Source organism: Podarcis pityusensis, assembly GCF_964106645.2.
Source record: "Podarcis pityusensis genome assembly, chromosome: 7".
Taxonomy (NCBI): domain Eukaryota; kingdom Metazoa; phylum Chordata; class Lepidosauria; order Squamata; family Lacertidae; genus Podarcis; species Podarcis pityusensis.
This window is the reverse complement of record NC_138031.1, coordinates 6835163-6858067: the sequence shown is the minus strand read 5'-3', so window position 1 is coordinate 6858067 and position 22905 is coordinate 6835163. Positions and strand designations below refer to the sequence as shown.

Here is a 22905-nt window from a genome sequence, read left to right as displayed (position 1 = left end):
TTCAACAACATTTGGAGGGGTCACATGAAAACCCATTCCTGTACCAAACAGTTGGTTCATTAAAAAGTTATCCAATGTTCCTGCACAATCCCATTTATTTATTTATTTATTTATTTATTTATTTATTCATTTCTTTTCTGAATCATCCTTCTTCCCAAAGAAGCCCAGTGTGATGTAAAACAAAGAACAGAACAATGAAGTACATCCCATAAATAAAACACGAGATAACAAAAACAGGAATAAAATATCAAAGCGAAAGCACAAAAACTACCTGCAGCTGTTAAGTTTTAGAACAAGTATTATAACAAATTAATTTATAAAAACCTGGCCAAAGAAAAATATATTCTGCTGAAATCTAAATGTAAAAAAACCCCTTGGTGTCCCTTCCAACTCTACATTTCTATGATTCCATGATTCTATGAATCATGTTTCAAAGAGAAGGACATTCTGGATTCAGGTTGTCACCACAAAGAAGGCCCTTTTGCAAGTTCTTATACAATGAATTCTCATGGGGACTACTAGGAGAGTCCCTATTCTGCTGATATTAAGACTTCCTCCCTTTCTTTTCAATAGCCAAGGCAATTTCCACAAAACGTCTTTGTTGTCGTTAATGAGACACATTTGCAAATACCTAGAAATGGTAAGTCTGTGGTATGTGCACACACATATATAATATCCCACCACCAGACCGGCAGTTTCCCACATGGTCAGCATGTCTTAGAAAAGATACAAAACTTACACACCTGTAACACAAAGCAACTCTGTTCAAGAAAAGCACACACAAACAGCACTAGCTAAAAACAGAAATACCCACCAATTTTTAACAAGCACTAACTAGAAAGACCATACACCTGCCAAAATTAAACAGCCAAGGAAATCGAACAATAAATGAATATGAAACAGGGTATACTGCACTTTGCAAAAAGCAATTGGTGTGGAAGCTAATACAATAAATGTTCTCCACAGTATTTGAGCTAAATTATTACATGCCCCATTAAGAGGGAGATACTACTTGCTAAAAAACAATACACTTACTGTATAAATAAAATTTCATGTAATTTTAATGGAAGTACCTTCATTATGGGTAGTACTGAAATGGATTTCATTTCATTAAACTATTTACATACCGCTTAATTACGACAGACTCAAAGTAATATACAATTAACTCAGTAGAAAAAGAAAAAAGGGGGGAAACAACCTATAAATTCAGAACTCAGATAAAATGCCTGCTGAAATAATAATTTTAAAAGTATTTAGCATGTACTGGAATTTCCACAGGGAAGGAGTTTGTTGGACCTCAACTGGAAGGGAGTCCTATAAAATGTACACTGAACTGCAAATTACCACGACACTTTGCATTTATTTTTCCTCTGCTTAATGAGTACTTTAAAACATACTCTTCCACATGCACACCTGAAAGATTTCAAAAGATGAGTACCGATAGATTAAATACACCACTAAGTGATTTTTGTTAGGTTCCTCCTAAGAATCTATTTAAGAAGAAGTTTCCATTATAAAACTTAATGAGAAAACCTGAGCAAATACTTTACATGCGAAAAAGATCGTTAGTGCTTCAGGAAAAAAGAGAAATAAAAGAATGCAATGCTATTTAAAAATGGAGATGGGGCATTAATAAGTCACACAAAGGTATTCTGGATTACCAGATATTAGCCTTAGATAAGCTCCATTTCTAGCAACACAAGACAGGTATATCAGAGAGAACAATTACAGCTATTAGACAAAGACCTCTCTTCCTGTCACAGTACTATTCAAATATTCAAAATATGAGCCTATCAGAGCACTTAATATTCATCAGAGATGAGACAGACTTTCTCTTGTGTGCCCTAAAATTACATTCTTTGTGCTAAAAGCAAGTAAGCTCAAGACGGAGCGTGTGCTTGGAGTTTCAATTTTTATGGCTAATAGTTTCTTTTTGCAATTCTCCCACCTCACACCCTGCCGGCGCCCCAGTAACTCTTATATCGGCTCTACAAAAAATCTATATGGCTTCTTCATTGGGGTATTGCAGTATGTGCTGGCTTAATACAACAAACATCTATTTGGTCTCATAGGACTCACAGCAATAAAAAAATACAGTCACTATGGTCAGAAAAGCTGAAAAAGAGTCACAGAAATTCTTCAGGAAGTATCCTACGTTTCCATTTAGCACTCACTACTCCCGTCACCGTGTTTAAGAAATAATGTACCAAAGCTTTTAAGACCTTAACACACATCTGCATGCTAAAGTAAATTAGGTAAAGGCTCAGCTGAGAGACTCTTGTCCATGATTGTTCATGGGAGGACTGTCAAAGTAGATGAAGCTAATTGTACTAGATACATGTACTAGGCAACAAAAATGGTCAAACAAGCACCTGGTTGGCCACTGTGAGAACAGAATGCTGGACTAGATGGGCCACTGGCCTGATCCAGCAGAATGTTCTTACTTAAGATTAGTTTGTAGCCAAAAAAATAGTGCAGAAAAATGAAAACACAGATTAATGTTTGGGACTTGGTATACGGCTGCTTCCTACCAAAGCAATTGTCCTAGACACTGTTTAATAATAATAATAATAATAGCCCTACTATGCAAGTTCAGGCTTAAGAGAATTGTTACGATGGATAATTTGTTAGGATACTGCCAGGGAGACAAAGTCCATCATGGCCCCCAAGCCGCCTCCGGACGTCCATCGATCTCCCGTAGACACGCAGTATCATTCAATTAGCGACACGAGCTTCCAGAAATAGCTTGCCACATTCCAGAGCTGGTGCACGCTCTATCAGCAGATAATTCACAGCGAAAGATGCACGCAGGAGAGTATTATTTACAAGTTTATTCAGCGTTGGTCAGAACAAAGAAAACATGACTGCCAGCTTCAGTGTCTCTGACACAGAGAGAGAAACGAAAGCAAAGACAAAACATAAACATCCTGTGAACAGGAAATACGCAGACTCCGTGACTCACAAAGCCTGCTCCCTTTTAAGGTGGAACGGAAATATCCTAACATAATTAAGTCCACAGTTCATATCGCTTAACAAGGATAATCAACACCATTGGGACTTTTAGTCTTGGGAAGCGGCCTTGGGCCAGTCACTATCTCTCATTTTACCCAACTTCTCAAAGTTGTTGTGAACAAAAATTGGGGGTGGTGACTACTGTGTACCTTGAGAACCTTGGAAGAAAAAAGGGAGGATATAGATCTAATAAAGAAGGAAAGAATAGACAAAGTGCCACCATACATGCCTTTCATATAGTCGATTCCAGGTTCAGTTCTCATTATCTGCAATTAAAAAGCATCTTAGCAAGCTGAAATATAGGAAGCTGTCACATACCGAGTCAGAGCACTGGGCCATTTGGTTCAGTATTGTCTACACCACTCCTCAACCTTGGCCCTCCAGATGTTTCGAGACTACAATTCCCATCATCCCTCATCCCTAACCACTGGACCTGCTAGCTAGGGATCATACGAGTTGTAGGCCAAAAACATATGGAGGGCCAAGGTTGAGGAAGCCTGGTCTACACACTAGCAGCGGTTCTCCAGCGTTCTGCTACTGAGCTACAGCGCTTCCCCCAAGACCCCTGCTTGCCACCAGTTGGAGAAAACAGTACTGAATCAAATGTCTGACTATGTAAGACAGTTTTATATGTTCATTAGGCTTTCGTTCCAAAAGCAGACCTCGTTGCCGTAATCAAAACCTGCTTTTTGAAGATAGGCAGGTAAGAACGAAAAGTCAAACCAAACTCATGATGGGTGCAAAGAAAAAATTACACGAGACTCGGGATTCTACTTCATACCAAGAGACAAAATAAGACCTGTAAAGAAGCAGGCCGGAATGTAATATATGATTCAAAACTTGACTTCAAGGTTAAAATAAGAAAGTGATAAACTGAAGACTCTCCTACACAAAAACAGGTCTGCCAATATGGTGGTTTTAAGTCTCTTTTATTTTGCAGAATACAACCAGAGTATTTTTTGCCTAAAGTGGCATATGATCTGCATTATAGGTGGAGAGGTCTTCTGCAGGAGACTCGTGTTTACAAACAGAAGATCAGATGTTAAAGTACCTATTTCAAGAAATCCTCGGGACATTAAATGAAGTGTTACTGATACGAGCACACATCAATCATTCTTCTTTTAGTAGTCACGCTAAAAATATATGTGAAATGAGCCATATCTTCAGACATTAACAGTCCTACTCATATAAAATGAATTATACAGGAATTAAAGTCCCATATTTAATCCTCACCTGGGGAACATCATCACAAAAATGGTCTACAAACATGAAATTTTCATTGTCTCATTTATGAGGTATATTGTGGACACTGGGAAGGTATAAACCCCAATAAAGTACAGATTGATATTTCTCTACTTGTTTTACTCAACAATATAATCTTAATTTGTTTGTCTGAGAAGTGTGAATAACAACCAGTACAAATGTCACTTCCAACACATAGAAGCGCCTGTTATCTATACCTTCCAGAAACAACCAACAACATTTTTGTTTCAACAAGCTTTTCCAGTAAGATGGAAGGGTCTCTGCCTTAAGGGTTCATTTTATTTTTAACCCTATGATGTTTATTTTTGCACCTGTACTTTTACTTATAAAACTATTCTTGTACTGTTTTTAAAATTATTTCAGCTGTTTTTAAAGGTATGTCTGTAAATCGCCTTGGGCAATTCAGAAGTTAAATAATAGCTATAAGCAACTTATTGAATAAAGGTAACAAAGCCTTGCAAAACTGGCGGGATTGCAGGATGTCCTGACCCTGAAGAGATCAGTTATATGAGGACAGCAAGTAGGGCTGAAGTTACTATAGTTCCTCATTGCTTTACTTCGCCCAACAAGACCTATCTAGTTCAGCATCGGCCAGCCAGGTAACTCCTAAAGCTCATAAGCAGGGTATGAAAGCTACCTAATGTTTATTCACCGCACGTGGTACTCAGGAAAATATTACCTCTAGGAAACCAGTTAATTGCTGCAATTCTAGAGAAGTCTTCACTCAATGCAACTTCAGAACACACTTTCTACAGGTGCAGAACCCTAAGTGGAGGCCTCCTAAGAATATCCCAATAACTGGGAAGAGTCATATGGAACCCACAAGCATCTTCAAGAAGGGCACTCGCATTGTCTTGCAAACTACAGAAATGATCTGAGCACCCCAAATGAATATTTCACACTGACACTTTGAAGATATTAACAAAAAAGTAGAAATGTCCCAACAGCAACCATGTTAATTTGGCCAGGTGAACCCAAGTTCATAAAAACTGGTCAGTTTCTATACCCAAGATTTCATGGGTAACCCAGTGATGGGCATTTCAGTTAGGTTTTTCCCTCTTCGGCAACCTCTTCCCCATCCCCTCCAAAAATCTTTTGAAAACTTTCTAAGCTACCCAAATAGGCAGACAAATAGGGAGCAGCTGAAAAGGGAAAAGATACTCAATACCCCCCACCACCACAAACAAATGAGTCACCTCATTTGAATTGTGTAATCCACTCTACTTCAGTGTTAAGATCCCAGTGCATCCCATTAACTGGAAATTTTCTATGGCATCTTCAAATGCCTTTTTAAAAAGAGGTAAGTGCTACACTTCAGTAAAGGGGGAAAAATCTGACAGGCTGTTAAATCACACAAAAGTGCCATTTGATGTGCCTGATGCTCTCCCACCACTGAAAAATACGCAGAGAATAATGTCCTTCTCAGAACTATGGAAAAGGTGATTGATGCTGCTCACGGTATATACATAAAGTCCCATCCTCTTCTAAATACTATCCTTCTCACTTTATACCATTTTTCAGAAAAATGTGCTCCTACTTGATCTCAACTTTTACATCACCACAAATTTTCTCAGAATAGAGGAGGTTTTTATACAAAAAATCATTTTACAGAAGTGAAAGCAATTCAGGTAAAAGTGAAGCAAGCCATCAGCTTTAGGAGACTCGTTTTTCATTTGGTTTCTTTATACTTGGAAATACATTTATTTTGTGTGGATCATGTTACAGCATCTGAGTATATAATGGGAAGTCAGACGATACAGCCTTTTTTTAATGAGTATCATGTCTTTTCCAGGTACTCTCTGAAAACTGTTTACCAGACATTCATGAAACACTTGGGGTGCACCACAAAAGAAAAATGATAACACCGATCTACTGAGATCATCACTTTGATAAATCTCCACACTAATGAGTTAGTTCAGGACTATTCAATGCCAGACATTCTGTGTGTAGAATTTAAATGCTTAGGTGACACCTTCCACTTTGAATTACAAATTACTCTCATGAAACTTGATTTTAATGGTATGATGATCAAGAACAAAGCATAATAAATTATCAAAAGTAGGTCTACATGTACCGCTATTGATGACCACATATTATTTTATCATAAATAACTATTTTAATATTTTCACATCTGTAAATACAAACCAAGGCACTGCCAAGGTGCTAGTGACTAAATTCGTAACTTTTTAAAATAGCTGCCGAACCATATCAAAGTTACTCCGAACTACAGAACTAAACATTCTCTTTGAGTAGAATTTGCTCGGCAAAACTGATGCTATCGAGATTACAAAGTGTGAAATCTTCAGTTCAGAAATCCAGCCATAATCTGAAAGAAAATCCATGACTTTATTGCTACTGGAAAAAGAGAGTATTCAGGACTTCTAAGCAAGCATTTGATTTAGAATGCCCGAACTCAGTAATGGCAGGAGTTCATAGAATCATAGAATCATAGAATCATAGTGTTGGAAGAGACCACAAGGGCCATCGAGTCCAACCCCCTGCCAAGCAGGAAACATCATCAGAGCACTCCTGACATATGGTTGTCAAGCCTCTGCTTAAAGACCTCCAAAGAAGGAGACTCCACCACACTCCTTGGCAGCAAATTCCACTGTCGAACAGCTCTTACTGTCAGGAAGTTCTCCCTAATGTTTAGGTGGAATCTTCTTTCTTGTAGTTTGGATCCATTGCTCCGTGTCCGCTTCTCTGGAGCAGCAGAAAACAACCTTTCTCCCTCCTCTATGTGACATCCTTTTATATATTTGAACATGGCTATCATATCACCCCTTAACCTCCTCTTCTCCAGGCTAAACGTGCACAGCTCCCTTAGCCGTTCCTCATAAGGCATCGTTTCCAGGCCTTTGACCATTTTGGTTGCCCTCCTCTGGACACGTTCCAGTTTGTCAGTGTCCTTCTTGAACTGTGGTGCCCAGAACTGGACACAGTACTCCAGGTGAGGTCTGACCAGAGCAGAATACAGTGGCACTATTACTTCCCTTGATCCCTTGTTCAATTATCACTTTGTGCCTCTGAGTACAAAATGGCCAGTGAAACTTGTACCATCAAGTATTCTCATATTCTGCTATATGCATATGCAAATTCATTATCTGACCACTATACTTTTTTTGTATAGGTACCCAAGGGCTCCTATACTCCCCCCTTCAAAATATTGATCACTAGTGAAAATAATTGAATAAAGTTCTACTGTACAGTTGATAAAACAAAATTATGATTTAGGACAGTGATTTAGAGCTTTTGTACTGCACACACATTATTTAAAAAACAGCAACAGCCTCTATTTGAATAATAAGGTTAAAAAAAATGTTTATCCAAAATATAGTTGTTGTGAACACTGAAAAAAGTGATGAGCAAAATGTCTATTTCTTTCTGTTTCCCCACACATGTCATCTATGTGTAAATTGTGCTAAGAAAACTTTCAAGTTAAGATGTCTCAAACTAGTCAATTATATTTACAGGGGACTACTTATTAATCACAAGCACTGCTGAGCCTCTGAGCTTCTTGCATTCAAGGTGAGACAAGGATGTAACATACAGGAGGACTGAAAGAAAGAAGGGGATGAAACTAAGAAGCTGTGTTTTGTCTCTGAACTTACCGCTGACATTCCCCAGCATGCAAAACTAGATCTTCATTGTTCTTTGCACTAACTGTGAGCTCATGTTCTGTTGAGTTGAACACATCAAGGAGGAGATGGCACTGGCGGGTACTATTTGAAGAGATTTAAACAAACAATGTTGAGGTTTTAACAATCATCACAGAGTTACGATAACAGAAAAACATTAATCGTTATTATTAAAGGAAAGGAACAGTCTGTGATCAAGTCAGTGTTTCTTTTCCATTGCAGCAAATCTCAGCACTTCTCAGAGCAGTGACTATTTAACATTTTAGCTAACATGTCCCAGTCACTGTTCAAATTCAAGTATCACAGTAAACTATGGTTTAATGAGATGTCAGGGAGCCTAGCTTCTTTCTGGTATCAGGTGCTCTCTTCCTCCTCCCACACAGCTGAGATGAGTATGGAGGTGTTTGCTTTCAGTTTTAGTTAACTGTGGCTTCTTGTGTCATCTGTAAACTCAAACTGTGATTCAAGTTAACTATGGTTAGTTTAAAACAGCTCAAACTGATTTCTCTAGCTGGCTTGTTTAAACTAACCATAGTTAACACGAGCTGCCATTTCTGGTGTGGGTAATAATAATAATAATAATAAATTTTATTTATATCCCGCCCTCCCCAGCCGAAGCCGGGCTCAGGGCGGCTAACAACAATCAAATAATCAAAAAATCAAATAATCACACAGTCTAAAAATATTTCATTATAAAAATTAATTAAATCAAATTGATGGCAACCAATTAAGCAAAGTTCTGTGCAGGTTGCCAGAGGAGGGAGTCAGGCTGCGCCCTGATCAAAGGCCTGGCGGAACAACTCTGTCTTGCAGGCCCTGCGGAAAGATGTCAAGTCCCGCAGGGCCCTAGTCTCTTGTGACAGAGCATTCCACCAGATTGGAGCCGCAGCCGAGAAGGCCCTGGCTCTAGTTGAGGCCAGCCTAACCTCTCTGAGGCCTGGGACCTTAAGGATGTTATTATTTGCAGACCGTAGGTTTCTCTGTGGGGCATACCAGGAGAGGCGGTCCCGTAACATGGGAATCCACAATTAAAGACATGGAAACCCATAGTTAAGGTGTCTGAACTCATCCTCTCAGCTACGCTGGAGGAGAAGGAGTATGCACAAACCAAAGGCAGTCACATTGCAGAGCACATTACAGTAATCCAACATTGATGAAACTAAGGCACTGTAGCAAGGATCAGGACTGGGTGCAGCTGGTATACTAGCCTAAACTGAGCAAAAGCATTGCTGGTCACTGCCACATCATGATCATCCAGATATAAAGCTGTATTTAGGAGCACTGCCAAACTGCAAACTACGTCTCTCAAAGGGAGTACAACCTCATACAAAACAGTGATATCTGTTAGGGTGAGATAAAGGGCTGGATTGTCAGGATCCATTAAGGCAATTCTTATTTTGTTAAAAATCACCCTATTGTACTAACAGTGAGAGTATCAGAGGGAAGAATGTACAATTTAAGAATGAATTTTAATCTGCTACTGTTTGAGTTATGGTGCTGGAGGAGACTCTTGAGAGTCCCATGGACTGCAAGAAGATCAAGCCTATCCATTCTGAAGGAAATCAGCCCTGAGTGCTCACTGGAAGGACAGATCCTGAAGCTGAGGCTCCAATACTTTGGCCACCTCATGAGAAGAGAAGACTCCTTGGAAAAGACCCTGATGTTGGGAAAGATTGAGGGCACAAGGAGAAGGGGACGACAGAGGACGAGATGGTTGGACAGTGTTCTCGAAGCTACCAGCATGAGTTTGACCAAACTGTGGGAGGCAATGGAAGAAAGGAGTGCCTGGTGTGCTCTGGTTCATGGGGTCATGAAGAGTCGGACACAACTAAACGACTAAACAATAACAGTGTTTGTAACTAGCTGATGGCCCTAAATCCAGATCATTAGGGCTACAGCATGGATGTATGATCTCATGCATTTGGTATCAGGGTTATAAGTAACTGTGCTTGGATAATGAGTCACACAATGCCCTTAAACTTTTTAATTCTCCATTTGCCTTAACCATACTTCTTCACTAGATGTGCATATCTGACACATTCTAGGTTTACTCAAGTCATTTTGAGAAAGCACCATTTTTTAAAGAATTGAAATCTATTACAGTGCTATCATAACTTGATAAAATCTTCAAGCATTGAAAAACATTTCATCAGCAAATGAATATATAAACCATTCATCACGGGAAGAGAGAGGGAAAAAAAAAACTAAATTCAATTGAGTAGAGGAGATGAGACAGGCAACTACTATTGCTTTATTCATTAGCAACGCTAAAATAGAAACTCATAAAATTTAACTGAACCAAATGACAGACTGCTCCAGTTTGGAAAGAGGCAGATTTGTTGAATTTTTGGCATTAGGAGAAGCAGCTGAATTACGGCAAATTTCTCCCAACAGGCAGAAATGTTCTATTTCATAATGCATGAAACCAATAGAAGGTTTATTATATCCATGCTGCATGACAAAAAAATAAACTGAGAAGCGGCTGTCTTCTGCTGTTAGGTTCTTCCACCAGGTGGAAGAGTCTAAGCCTGCTATGCTGTCATGGGATGGTCGTAAACACTGTAACTGCTGAAAGGAATGATTCTGTTACAGAATGCTAGCTGTTTCTATGAAAAGGTCAGTGGTTTTTTTTAGGGAAATCTCCATGTGAGAACTAGAGAGTGGCTGTGTATTTTTTTGCTAGAAATGAAATACAGGCAGACAAGAGAGTCGAGCATTCCTGGGAACTGGACTAGGGAGATGGGCTAAGAGTGGCTGGATGAATAACTGTCTTTCTACAGGCACTGCGGTCGTCTGCAAGGGATTTCCACATGGCAAGGTTGATGTTCCCAGCAATGAATGAGGTATCCGAATTGTGGCCTTGCCACTGTGCTGTGGAACAGGAGTCTCCAGGCTCTGATGAAGACCAAGACTCAAGAAGGGTAAGCAGATACGAAACAGAGAGCCTAAAGTGTGGTGGTTATGTCCAATCACCAGGATCACATTGCAGAACTAGGCTTGAACACTGTTAGATTACTTAGGAATATACAATTTTTGAAACTGTCCGCTGATTTGTATTATGACTGACAGGAAAGGGGGAACATAGGGAAATAATGGTCAGGATACATTAAAGTGGACCACTGACAACTGCAATGTGAGAACATGACAGAAAGGCAATCATAGAATCTTAGAGTTGGAAGGGACCCAAGGGTCATCTAGTCCAACCCCCTGCAATTCAAGAATCTCAGCTAAAGTATCCATGACAGATGGCCATCCAACCATATGCACCCAAGTTAAGAGATGTATTCCAAAGAAAAAGATGGATGAGTACTTTCTAGCAGAGCCACTCTAAAACTGATATGATTACTTAATCTCTCCAATCTGCAATTAATATCTTTTTTAAAAAGCCACTTTTGTGTTATTTGTAAATTGCTTTGAAAACAGATATGGAAAACCAGAGTGCAAATACTGTAAACAACTTTTTAAAAACTAGGCAAAAATTCATGAGTAGCTCATAACTTATACAAATATGTGATTTCAAGCAAAATTAATCACACTAGTTTAAAACAAATAAAACTTTGTTTCATAATTTGCAGTGCTCAAGTCTTACAATCAGCAGACAGTGTGGATCATAAACGGAGAAACAAGTTGTTGTTTTTAAATAACACCAGTTCACAGATGTGTGGACAGAGAGTCCCTATATGTCAATGAAGTGTAGGAACGAGATGCAATTTGTATTAGTAGTGGGAAATTTGTAGAAGTGCAGGAACACTGTATGTCACCAAAACCACAAATAATGAACACTGTAAAAAAAAGCAGTATTTAAATGCACATTCACATCAATACTTGTACAGTGACAACACAGTTTGTAAAAAAATATGAAGGAACATAAAAGAATTCTGGCAATGTTGTTGTTGTTGTTGTTGTTTAATCGTTTAGTCCTGTCCGACTCTTCGTGAAGGGGCTTGAATAACTCAGAGAAGCTATGAGCTATGCCATGCAGGGCCACCCAAGACTGACAGGTCATAGTGGAGAGTTTTGACTAAACATGATCCACCTGGAGCAGGAACCAGCAAGCCACTCCAGTATCCCTGCCAAGGAAACTCCATGGACAATTCTGGCAATATCTCCACCTAAAGATTTATTCATCCATATTATTTCTGGACATAGCTCAACAAAAGTACTTAGGAGGTTTCTTGACCTCTAACAAAACACAACATGGTTTGATATGGCTAATGCCATAATCCAAAGCAGCAACGCGCAGTTCTTCTAATAAACAGAGTAAGAGCTTTGTTTCATACTTTCACTGTGTTGCTGTTCATTTTCAAAAAGGTTGTATCTCCGACACACTGTGAGCCTAGGTGTGCTGCTGAACGGCATCACAGTTTAGCTTATAAACTAAGGGTCATATCCATTGCTGAAGCTCTGCTGGTGCAACAAACTTCTGTGCATGTTACAGAGCTTCTTCTTTCTCTTCTCTCCCTTCCAACTGCCACATCCTCAAAATCAGCTCTGGAGGGTTGGGAAGCCTGTTTTTCTGGGTGCACAGTGGGGAATGGGAATGGAAGTCCTACTGCACTAGCGAATGCCTCACGGATGCAGTGCTGGGTACAACCCTAAGTGAATTTCTACTGAACATTACCTATTATGCAAAAAATACATTAAGCATTAACTTTCACTAAAATCCATTCTCAGCTATATTATGTAGCTTGTGTTATGATAAAAACAATACTATGTGACAAAATTATTAAGTACTTTAAGAGGAAGTAATAATAATAACAATAATAATAATAATAATAATAATAATAATAATAGAGAGAGCAAAAGAACAAAAAGCTTGTTTAAAGCAAAGATTAATTGTAACATGAATAAAAGAGGAGAAATAGATAATTGTGCAAGCCCCGAAGTATTCTTTAAACTTTAACATGGTTTTAATGAAATTGGAAATTAACATGTAGGAAGGCAGTATACTGGCCAACTTTTAGGTCATTAGGGCAACTTCATTCGGATGCACTGGGTCACTTCTATGAAATTATAAGCACACTGGTTCAAAAAAGGAAACAAAATGTTTCATTTTTGCTGATTAGCTTTTAGCTTTGTATGGGACATAGGACCCTTGAGAACACACAAGAGGAAACTATTTCTCAATTAATAGTAATCTACTTTGGTATACTGCAGGAATAAGATTGCTGTCCCAATATTGCTGTTGCTACTACTACTATTATATTGATGTTATATAGAGAAATCCTTCCCCCTTCCCACACAAAAGTAAGCTTTTTAAAAATGACACACCTTGTTGCAGGCAGAGTACTAACACGTGTAAAGAAGACAGACGGTTCCACATCTACATGAAGTCCCAGAGACAAGTTCCTGTAATAGCCATCGACATGTCCTGGACCTCCTGAGTATTTGAAGTTCAAGATGGCTTCCAGCGTCTACAAAAACAACAGTAAAAAGTTTAAATCTGCTTTTTTTTCTATACTAAAATATACAGTTGATTTCTATCACCTTTCCATTGCTGAGCACCAAGTATCACTTTGTGCTTCCACTAACAATACTGTTCTGGCTACCCTGATGTAAATGCAACAGGGGCTTTAGGAAATATAACAGGATGATCTCAAAGATTACAGTCAGCTATGGTACATCATAACATCTGCCTTAAAAGGGGGGGGGGAAGACCACCTATAAATGCAAATTAAAAACAAATTCACACAACCATATTTTAGGTAATGGGATTTTCTATGAATGGATTCCTTTTGGTAAATTAACAGGGACATGCAATTGTTTCATTATGCACCAAATTCGGAACTACTGGTGTCATTCCTGCACTTTACTGTACTTACATTGCTTTAAGCACCTGTGGTAAAGTGGGACATTGGCTCACAATAATGTGTCACTGTTTCACCAGAGAGCTAAGGAAGAATAAGCCTGCATTCACAGACGATTAACTCTACCTTGAAATTTATGGGTATATCTGTTGTAACTTAGCTAACCTTATATCTGATTTCACACAGTCACACAATTTGTTGTTTTGCTTAATCACAATCAAATGATACACAGCATGGCTAATCTTACATCACCACAACATAGAAACTGGACAACTTGTGCAACCATTAATGTCATATCTAGAAAATAATCACTAGGCAATACGTTCAAAAACAAAGAAAAACACCCTACAAACATTTCCAGGTTAACAAAATGCTGAGTTAAAATCAGCAGTTTCAGAAAGCTGACATGGCTTAAGACAAACTTGTAGTATTGAAAATATTTTATTTTTTATTTTTTTTGCTGGTGACATAATATTTCATAAAGTGTGGCAAAGTACAGATTTCACTCTTTTGTTCTATATCCCAAAACTGATGATGTCCTGCTGTTATGCAGGGCAACCTGTACAAAACCGATTGAATAGCAAAACTGAATTCCTTTGAAGTGCTTTCTTCTACATGGAAGAAAAAGAAAGTGAAATAATTGCAGAATCCAAGAAACAAAAACAAATGCTGAAGTTGATGTGTTTTTAATGAAACTCCTACATAAAAAACAGCTCCATTAGTGCTAGGCCTTTGGGCAAACATCTGGAGCTCTGCAGCACCATCCTCAGGGCGACCATCAAACTTTGTAGCTTGGCTTTCTTCTCCCCATCCCTTGACTGAGTCCAAAGTGTCCACTGCTTTTCTCTCACTTAAAATCACCACTGAGTTTGAATTTCAAAAGGAGGGAAATGCAAAATAGAAACTGTGCCCCAAGTAATGATTTCAGCAAACATATTTTGGCAGCGAATCTGCCTTGGTTACCAGGTGCCACTAGAAAAACACAGCTGAGACTAAAGTAGGAAGGGTATTTCACTATATGCATGTTTCCCAGTTCAATCTCAGCTCCCTGTTCAAACTGGCAGCCTGAAGCCCAGCTATGGGCGTTGCCAAGATCTGGTATTTCATTAAAACTGCTGCCAGAAGGCATGGCTATAATTTAAAAGTGCCAGGAGCAACCAGTGCCAAAAGGGAGAACCAGTGCAACCCAGAAGTAAGCCAGCCCAAAAACTTTGCATGTCAGGCAAACGCATGGGGTTAAGATTCCCATGTTTGCCACTGAAGATCTAGCATTGCTTAAATCATTCAAAATATCATATTGGGGCTTTGAGGACTAGAGATTGTTGGGTTGAAATAAACGACAGACAAGTGACAAGTGTCATATGGGAGGCATCTCCCGAGCATGTCTCGGAGAGTCCCTTTTATTGAATATTACAGCATTGCCACATATGTGCTTGTTGCTGATTGGTTAACACAAATACAATGCAAGGGCATTAATCATCAATAGATTAAAGGTTGGGAAAGGGAACACATGGTTAGACAGGTATGAAAACCTCCTTATTAAACTATTACTAGTGATTGATATTGCATGACTTAATAAACTATTACTAGTGATTGATATTGCATGACTTAAAAGAACATAACCATCGCATTCCGTAGACGTGGTCAACATGCATTAAGAACAGGTCAGGGTATAATGTTTCATGAACTCAATGTGAACTGAACATTCTAGGGTGGATGAGGAAGGAATGCTTCAGCTCAGAGCAGTGTGCCAGAAGCAGAACTTCCCATCAAGAGATGTCTCTGGGACATCTTGCCTTGAAGGCCAGCAGGTGTCAGAGCACTAGAATGACCTGCTAGTGTTTGGAATCGAAACCGAATTACTGGAAATGCATCAGAACGTCCTTTAGGTAATTTGACAGTGTTAAAGTACAGCTATTAGAGGCAGTTTCCCATACTCACTGCCTGAAGTTACTTCAATGCAAGATGCTTAGGAGTTCTCGTTTTGAAGTCAGGAATTATGCTATTTGAGTGATTTCATGCACCATTTTTGCATCTTCACAAAGGATTTGGAAAAAATATGCTAACAAGTAAGCATATACGGATGTTTGCTCAGCTTTCTTGCAATGGAAAATGCCTTGGCTACTTAAACAACAAAGAGTTCTGGGGCACCTTAAAATCTAACACGTGTATTATGGCATAAGCTTTTGTGGACTAAGGTCTACTTCGCAAAAAGCTCCTAAACTGTCATCCATTTCTCAACAGATTTATGAAGAAGGAGGGACTATTTTCAGGTCTTTCAATCATGTTGAGAGGCCTGAAGCAAAGCAGAGGGAAAGCCTTTCAGATGGAGAGAAAGAAAAAGACTTGTTGATCTCCAATATGTGCCTCAGCTCCTGGGTAGCAGAGCTACTTCCTCTGTCTCTCTCAATGGGAGTTAGCAGCTTGCAGGTTCATTGTGGTTAAGCAACCACTGTGCGTCATTTAAAGCCCAAAGATGGAGAGATGAGTGAAGATGGGCAGCTGGACAGTGATGCTCATTAGCCTGTTTTGGTTCAGCAACATTAGCCTGTTTAGTTTCTATGCAAGAGGAAGAGACGCCAATCACAGAAGCTGCACCAGGAAAGGAAAGCCATCTTTCCATAAGAACCCTCTTCTCTTCTCAGTGATGCCACTTCCATTAAACTTTATGGTAAGGCACAACCAGAGCATTGCCCGAGTATCTGCCTGAAAGGGTGCATCTCACACACAAAAGAAATAAACTATAAATACAAAGGAAAAATTGAAGGTGGTCACAATAATTGAGATACAATCGATGCCAGAACTCTACTGCTTCTAGCCTGGCAAAGCTGATATGGTAGCAGAACACAAAAATTCTGGTCTTCTGTAATTCCCGGAAATTAGAGAAATGGGAAATAAGGGGACAATAAATCCAGCAAGTAAAGATGCACAGATAATTTTATTCCAGAGCAACTCAGGTTGGTCAAACCATTGCACAAGTGCTATAAAACAGGCAAAGTGTACCTCCTCAGCAGTAGCTCGCTTTTATTTTCAGAAAGGCAACCAGCTGCTATTCAGATTTTTCAAGCTAATAGTGATTTAGATAAGATACGCTCAAGTTTATTGTGACGTATCCTGGGGCTCCCAAGTTCAAGCAAGTCTGAGACGATGTGTGCAGAACTAGGTATAAACACGATGGAATATTGGGTGTAAACTAGCACTATAAAATCCTGGTTGCGCTGCCATTTTCGTTGTCAAACTTCGAGTCTGCTCTCTGACTTACTTAAGGACTCTTATAAATCCAGATGCTTCCAACTCTTACATAGCAAAATCAGATATATTGGTATTGACTTGGAACTCTTGTATAATTCAAGTGAGCAATATATTTATCTCAATATTCAAACCAGATTAAGGAACACTGAAAACAAAACATTGAGTCAGCTGTAAATAAAATTTGCTCTTCCAAATTCTATGGTTTTAATACAACAGATAACAGGGTGACATATATCTCAAAATTAATAATTCCAGTCCAACACAGGGCCTTTATGTTAGGCCAATTGAACATTTTCCCCTCAGAATTAGTCAAGGGCAGATATTTAAACATCCCCAGAAATGATAAATATTGTGGATGTTCTTTGAATGTGCTGGGCATTGTAGAACGTTTTCTTTTCTACTTTTCAGCTACACAAAGGTATGCTATTCCCATTTTGGGGGCAGTCTAACATCACGGCACAATGAAATATCAGATTCTACCTATTATTTGTATATATTTTAAATTTTTATATCTAATGTTTTATGATGGCCTATACTTGTAGAGGGACGCGGGTGGCGCTGTGGGTTAAACCACAGAGCCTAGGACTTGCCGATCAAAAGGTTGGCGGTTCGAATCCCCGCAACGGGATGAGCTCCCGTTGCTCGGTCCCTGCTCCTGCCAACCTAGCAGTTCAAAAGCACGTCAAAGTGATTGGACAGGAAAATTGGCTTCCAGGTGGAAAGATCTAAATTAGAAACAGAATTGTTAGAACCCAAAACTAAGAATTTGTCAAGAATGTATAACTTGCTGCTGAAATGGAATACTCAGGATGAAACGGTAAAATCGGCTATGATTAAATGGGCACAGGACATCGGACATAATATCATGTTTGCTGACTGGGAACAGTTATGGACCACAGGTATGAAATTTACGGCATGTAATGCCTTAAGAGAGAATATTATGAAAATGATATACAGGTGGTACATAACCCCAGTCAAGCTTGCGAAAATCTATCACTTGCCCGATAACAAATGTTGGAAATGTAAAGAAACTGAAGGTACATTTTTTCACCTTTGGTGGACGTGCCCAAAGATTAAGGCTTTCTGGGAAATGATATATAATGAATTAAAAAAGGTATTTAAGTATACCTTCCCCAAGAAACCAGAGGCTTTTCTCCTGGGCATAGTGGGCCAAATGGTGTTAAAAAAGGATAGAACTTTCTTTATGTATGCAACAACAGCAGCAAGAATACTTATCGCAAAGTATTGGAAGACACAAGAACTTCCCACGCTGGAGGAATGGCAGATGAAACTTATGGACTATATGGAATTGGCGGAAATGACTGGCAGAATCCGTGACCAGGGAGAAGAGTCGATGGAGGAAGATTGGAAGAAATTCAAAGACTATCTTCAGAAACACTGCAAAATTAAGGAATGTTAGAGTGATGTTGGATTGAAAATAAGTGGTTTCCAGCTGTACAGGTTAAAGTTAAGGATAGATTAAGATTAAAGATTAAGATTAAAGATGTCTAAAGAAATGGAAATTTGATAATAAAAGGGAAAAATTTAAAGCTATATGACATTAAGAGTAAGGATTAGGTTTAAAAAAGTTGAAGTTATATATTTTAACATTTTATTAAATTAAAGATTGGGATAAAAAAGTGGAAAAGAAACTGCTGGACAAATAAGGTGAATCGGAATACAAAAGAGGGAGGTATGAGGAAGTCCAGAAAATAAGTAATTTAAAATTGGAAATGGAAAAGAGAGCTTGTTTTTAATTGTTATGTTTTATGTTTTCATTGTTAAGTTTTGTATTGTTTTTTGTGTGTTGTTTTTCTGTTTTCTTTGTTTAAAACTTTAATAAAAAAATATTAAAAAAAAAAAAAAAACAAAAGCACGTCAAAGTGCAAGTAGATAAATAGGTACTGCTCCACTGGGAAAGGAAATGGTGTTTCCATGCGCTGCTCTGGTTCGCCAGAAGCGGCTTAGTCATGCTGGCCACATGACCCACAAGTTGTACGCTGGCTCCCTCAGCCAATAAAGCGAGATGAGCGCCACAACCCCAGAGTCGGTCACGACTGGACCTAATGGTCAGGGGTCCCTTTACCTTTATACTTGTAATGCCTAATAAAGGTCTGGCAAAGTAAGAAAGAAAGATATGGGAGCAGAGAAACCGCTCTTCTCAGTGTCATTCCTGCTAGAAGCCCTGTTGATCTACAAAGAGGAGGCACTTTCTAAAATAAAGACTGTCACAGCCTAGAACCACCAGAGAATGTCATTTGTTGAGCTCACTTTGGTCTCATTCCTGGTTCTTGAAGATACTTGTGGTACTTTTTTGTTTCCTGATCAGGTCCTTTAAGCTCCTCCAGAATTTGTATAAGTATTGTTTATCAGCTCACTCATTTAGACACTCAAACTCAGGACGAAAGGGAGAAACACACTAAGAGGCTTGGCAAACCCTCACCATGAACAACTCCCTCCCGGAAAGCTAGTATGTCCCCACTGTGGAAGGACATGTGGATCCAGAACTGGCCTCCACAGTCACTTACGGGCACACCGTTAAGACCGTGTTCATGGAAGACATTCTTATTTGGCTACGAGTGATCGCCAGAGAAGAAGAGGAGAGTCACAACACTCTCTTATCCTCACATGTTCATGTTGAGCCTGGTATATGCTAGCTCAAACAGCTTTTTTAAGTGAGCCAACCCTCAGAGCCTGAAGAATCCCTGGGGCATGGCTCTAATAGCAAGATGCAGGCACACAGAAGTGGTAAGACTTCTATCTCAGAGCATGAGCTACTTTGTGCATCCAATGGCCCTTCCCTTCCCTTCTGATTCTATGAATTTGTTGTCATAGAAGACCATGAATACAGCAAGAGACAACATTTGCTGACCCACACGAAGAGTTCTTTAAAAATGTGAACTTTTTAAAAAGTGAATTACTTTAGTCTGGACATGGGGAAAGAGTAACAATGAATGGCTTAGCGGCTTTCTATGAGAAGTTGTTGGGGGCAGAATTCTGCATTTTTATACAGTATCTCTTATTCTCGAGGTACTTCAAGCTGTGTCACAAAGCAGTGGTCACCTGCAGCGAGGTAAATTTGCTGCAAAGTAACAATGATCTTACTGTGCAATGTCCATTAACCTTAATGCACCCTTCACAGCTAGAAGCCCATTCATAGCACTTAAAATATATCTAAAATACACTGTAGAACCAATTTATAGAAACACGATTAATTTGATGAATGGCAGTTTCAGCTCACAACATGCACATAATCCCCACGAGTAAATGACTTTGGAGAAAACACAGGGAAGATTATGCCCTTAATTTATAGAACCAGAACCTGAAGTGTACATGCAGGGATTATACTTATTTAAGCATCTTTTAGCATCCCCTTCATCATGTGACCCCATGGTTTGTTATAATGCAATCGAAACAAGAACAATTCCAGACAGTGAAGAGCTAAACAGAATTAAAGTTCCCATCTCTTGCAGGGGCTCAATTAGTGCCAGCGCCTTCTGTCAGGAGTCTGGGTGTAGCCTTCAACGCCTCCCTTTCTATGGAGGCGCAGGTTGCAACTGCGGCAAAGGTGGCATTTGTCCACCTCCGCCATGCTAAGCAGCTGGTCCCTTACCTTTCTCTCCCCGATCTGGCCACAGTGATCCATGCAACAGTCACCTCCAGGCTTGATTATTCTAATTTGCTCTATGAGGGGAGGGTTGCCCTTGAAGCTGACCCAGAAACTCCAGCAGGTGCAGAACGCTGCAGCGAGGCTCCTTACGAGGTCCTTGCCACGGGACCACATTCATCCAGTGCTACACCGGCTCCCGGTGGAGTACAGAATCAGGTTCAAAGTGCTGGTTTTAACCTTTAAAGCCCTATACGGCCTAGGACCCTCGTACTTACGGGACCGCCTCTCCTGGTATGCCCCACGGAGGACCTTACGGTCCACAAACAATAATACTTTGGAGGTCCCAGGCCTCAAGGAGGTTAGACTGGCCTCAACCAGGGCCAGAGCCTTTTCAGCCCTGGCCCCAGTCTGGTGGAATGCTCTGTCGCAAGAGACCAGGGCCCTGCAAGATGGAGCTGTTCCACCAAGCCTTTGGTCCGGGCCCAGTCTGACCCCTTTCTTTCTATGGGACCCTGTATGTAAGTGGCCTCCTTGGCTCTTTCTATGGGTCCATATGGGACCAGCACGAGTGGCCGGGCCTGGTGAACGTTTAATTCCTTACCCCTACGGTTATGATTCATGGGTTCCTACTTAATTTTATTTTGATTTTAAATGTGATTCAAATTGTATTTTAAACTAATCGTTTGATTTTGTGTTTTTAATGTACTGTATATTTGGTGTTAGTTGCCCTGAGCCCGGTCTCAGCCGGGGAGGGCGGGGTATAAATAAAATTTATTATTATTATTATTATTATTATTATTATTATTATTAGTTCAGTAAAAAAAAAAAAACAGAACTGCAGAAATTGCCGTGCGAACAGATCTTTAGCCTAATGCTGAAATACCAAAAGAGGGGGCATTCTGCAATTTGGGTGCCACCACAAAGGACACTGGAGAAGGGCCTCTTCCAGATACCTGGCTTCCAAGATTTCCAGGGAGTCTTCTCTTCTCATGAGGTGGCCAAAGTCTTGGAGCCTCAGCTTCAGGATCTGTCCTTCCAGTGAGAACTCAGGGCTGATTTCCTTCAGAATGGAGAGGTTTGATCTTCTTGCAGTCCATGGGACTCTCAAGAGTCTCCTCCAGCACCATAATTCAAAAGCATCCATTCTTCGGCGATCAGCCTTCTTGATGGTCCAGCTCTCACTTCCATACATCACTACTGGGAAAACCATAGCTTTAATGATACGGACCTTTGTTGGCAAGGTGATGTCTCTGCTTTTTAAGATGCTGTCTAGGTTTGTCATTGCTTTTCTCCCAAGAAGCAGGCGTCTTTTCATTTCATGGCTGCTGTCACCACCTGCAGTGATCATATAGCCCAAGAAAGTAGAATCTCTCACTGCCTCCATTTCTTCACCTTCTATTTGCCAGGAGGTTATGGGACCAGTGGCCATGATCTTCTTTTTTTGATGTTGAGCTTTAAACCATATTTTGCGCTCTCCTCTTTCACCCTCATTAAAAGGTTCTTTAATTCCTCCTCACTTTCTGCCATCAAGGTTGTGTCATCTGCATATCTGAGGTTGTTGATATTTCTTCCGGCAATCTTAATTCCGGAATCATGAGAGGTTACTTGAAAGCAAAAACTAAACTAGTCATTCTCTACACTTGACGGAACTGGAGAGAGAAACCCTGCCAGATGGGTGGGGAATAAATAATAAAAGTATTTATTTAATATTTAAAAGAATATTATTATAAGCTTGATGCTTTGCCTAGGGTTCGTGAAACCTCATGCACGTAGCACTAAACCATGACTGACTTTTATGTGCACACAGAGTCAGTGTGTGTAACACTGCAGTCACCAATTAGCGCGAACTATACTGAGCTGTGATGAAAATTCAGACTACAATGCTATACCAATTACATTGGTAGCAAGCCTCACTAATCTCAATGGGGCTTACTTCATGTAGTAGATGATTGTGTAACAGCAAAATACCAAAATCTACTTCCAGATAGTCTTTTAAAAATGGTGCATTTCCTCACAAAGCAACAACCTTCTATGCGTACACCAAAATCCCATATAAAACAGATTATGTGAATTGCCATCATGCCCCTTGCTCAGCAGTGTGGCCATCTGCCCTCCAGTCGAATAAATCTGAAATCCTGAGGCAGCTATAACAATGACGTGCAAGTCCAAGGAACTAAATCCCAAGTGTGTGTGTGTCTGTTTTAAACGCTTAAAATAGTCATTACAATTTGTCTATTTAAGGCAAGATGGCCTTTCATGGTGTCTGCTGCCCTTGAGAACTAAAACAGTTATTACAGTAACTGCATGCTGACCCAACATTTTA

At 39.7% G+C, this 22905-nt stretch overlaps 1 protein-coding gene across 3 annotated transcripts in view; it reads right to left on the bottom strand.

The window, feature by feature from the left end:
- TRAPPC9 (trafficking protein particle complex subunit 9) overlaps positions 1-22905 on the bottom strand; it is a 279315-nt gene that overhangs the window by 193254 nt on the left and 63156 nt on the right. For all 3 annotated transcript variants that reach the window (XM_081012512.1, XM_081012514.1, XM_081012513.1), the window contains 2 exons: positions 13185-13327; positions 7887-7997 (listed from right to left, as the gene is read on the bottom strand). In XM_081012512.1, coding sequence (XP_080868638.1) covers positions 7887-7997; positions 13185-13327 — 254 coding nt within the window. The remainder of the gene's footprint in view (positions 1-7886; positions 7998-13184; positions 13328-22905) is intronic.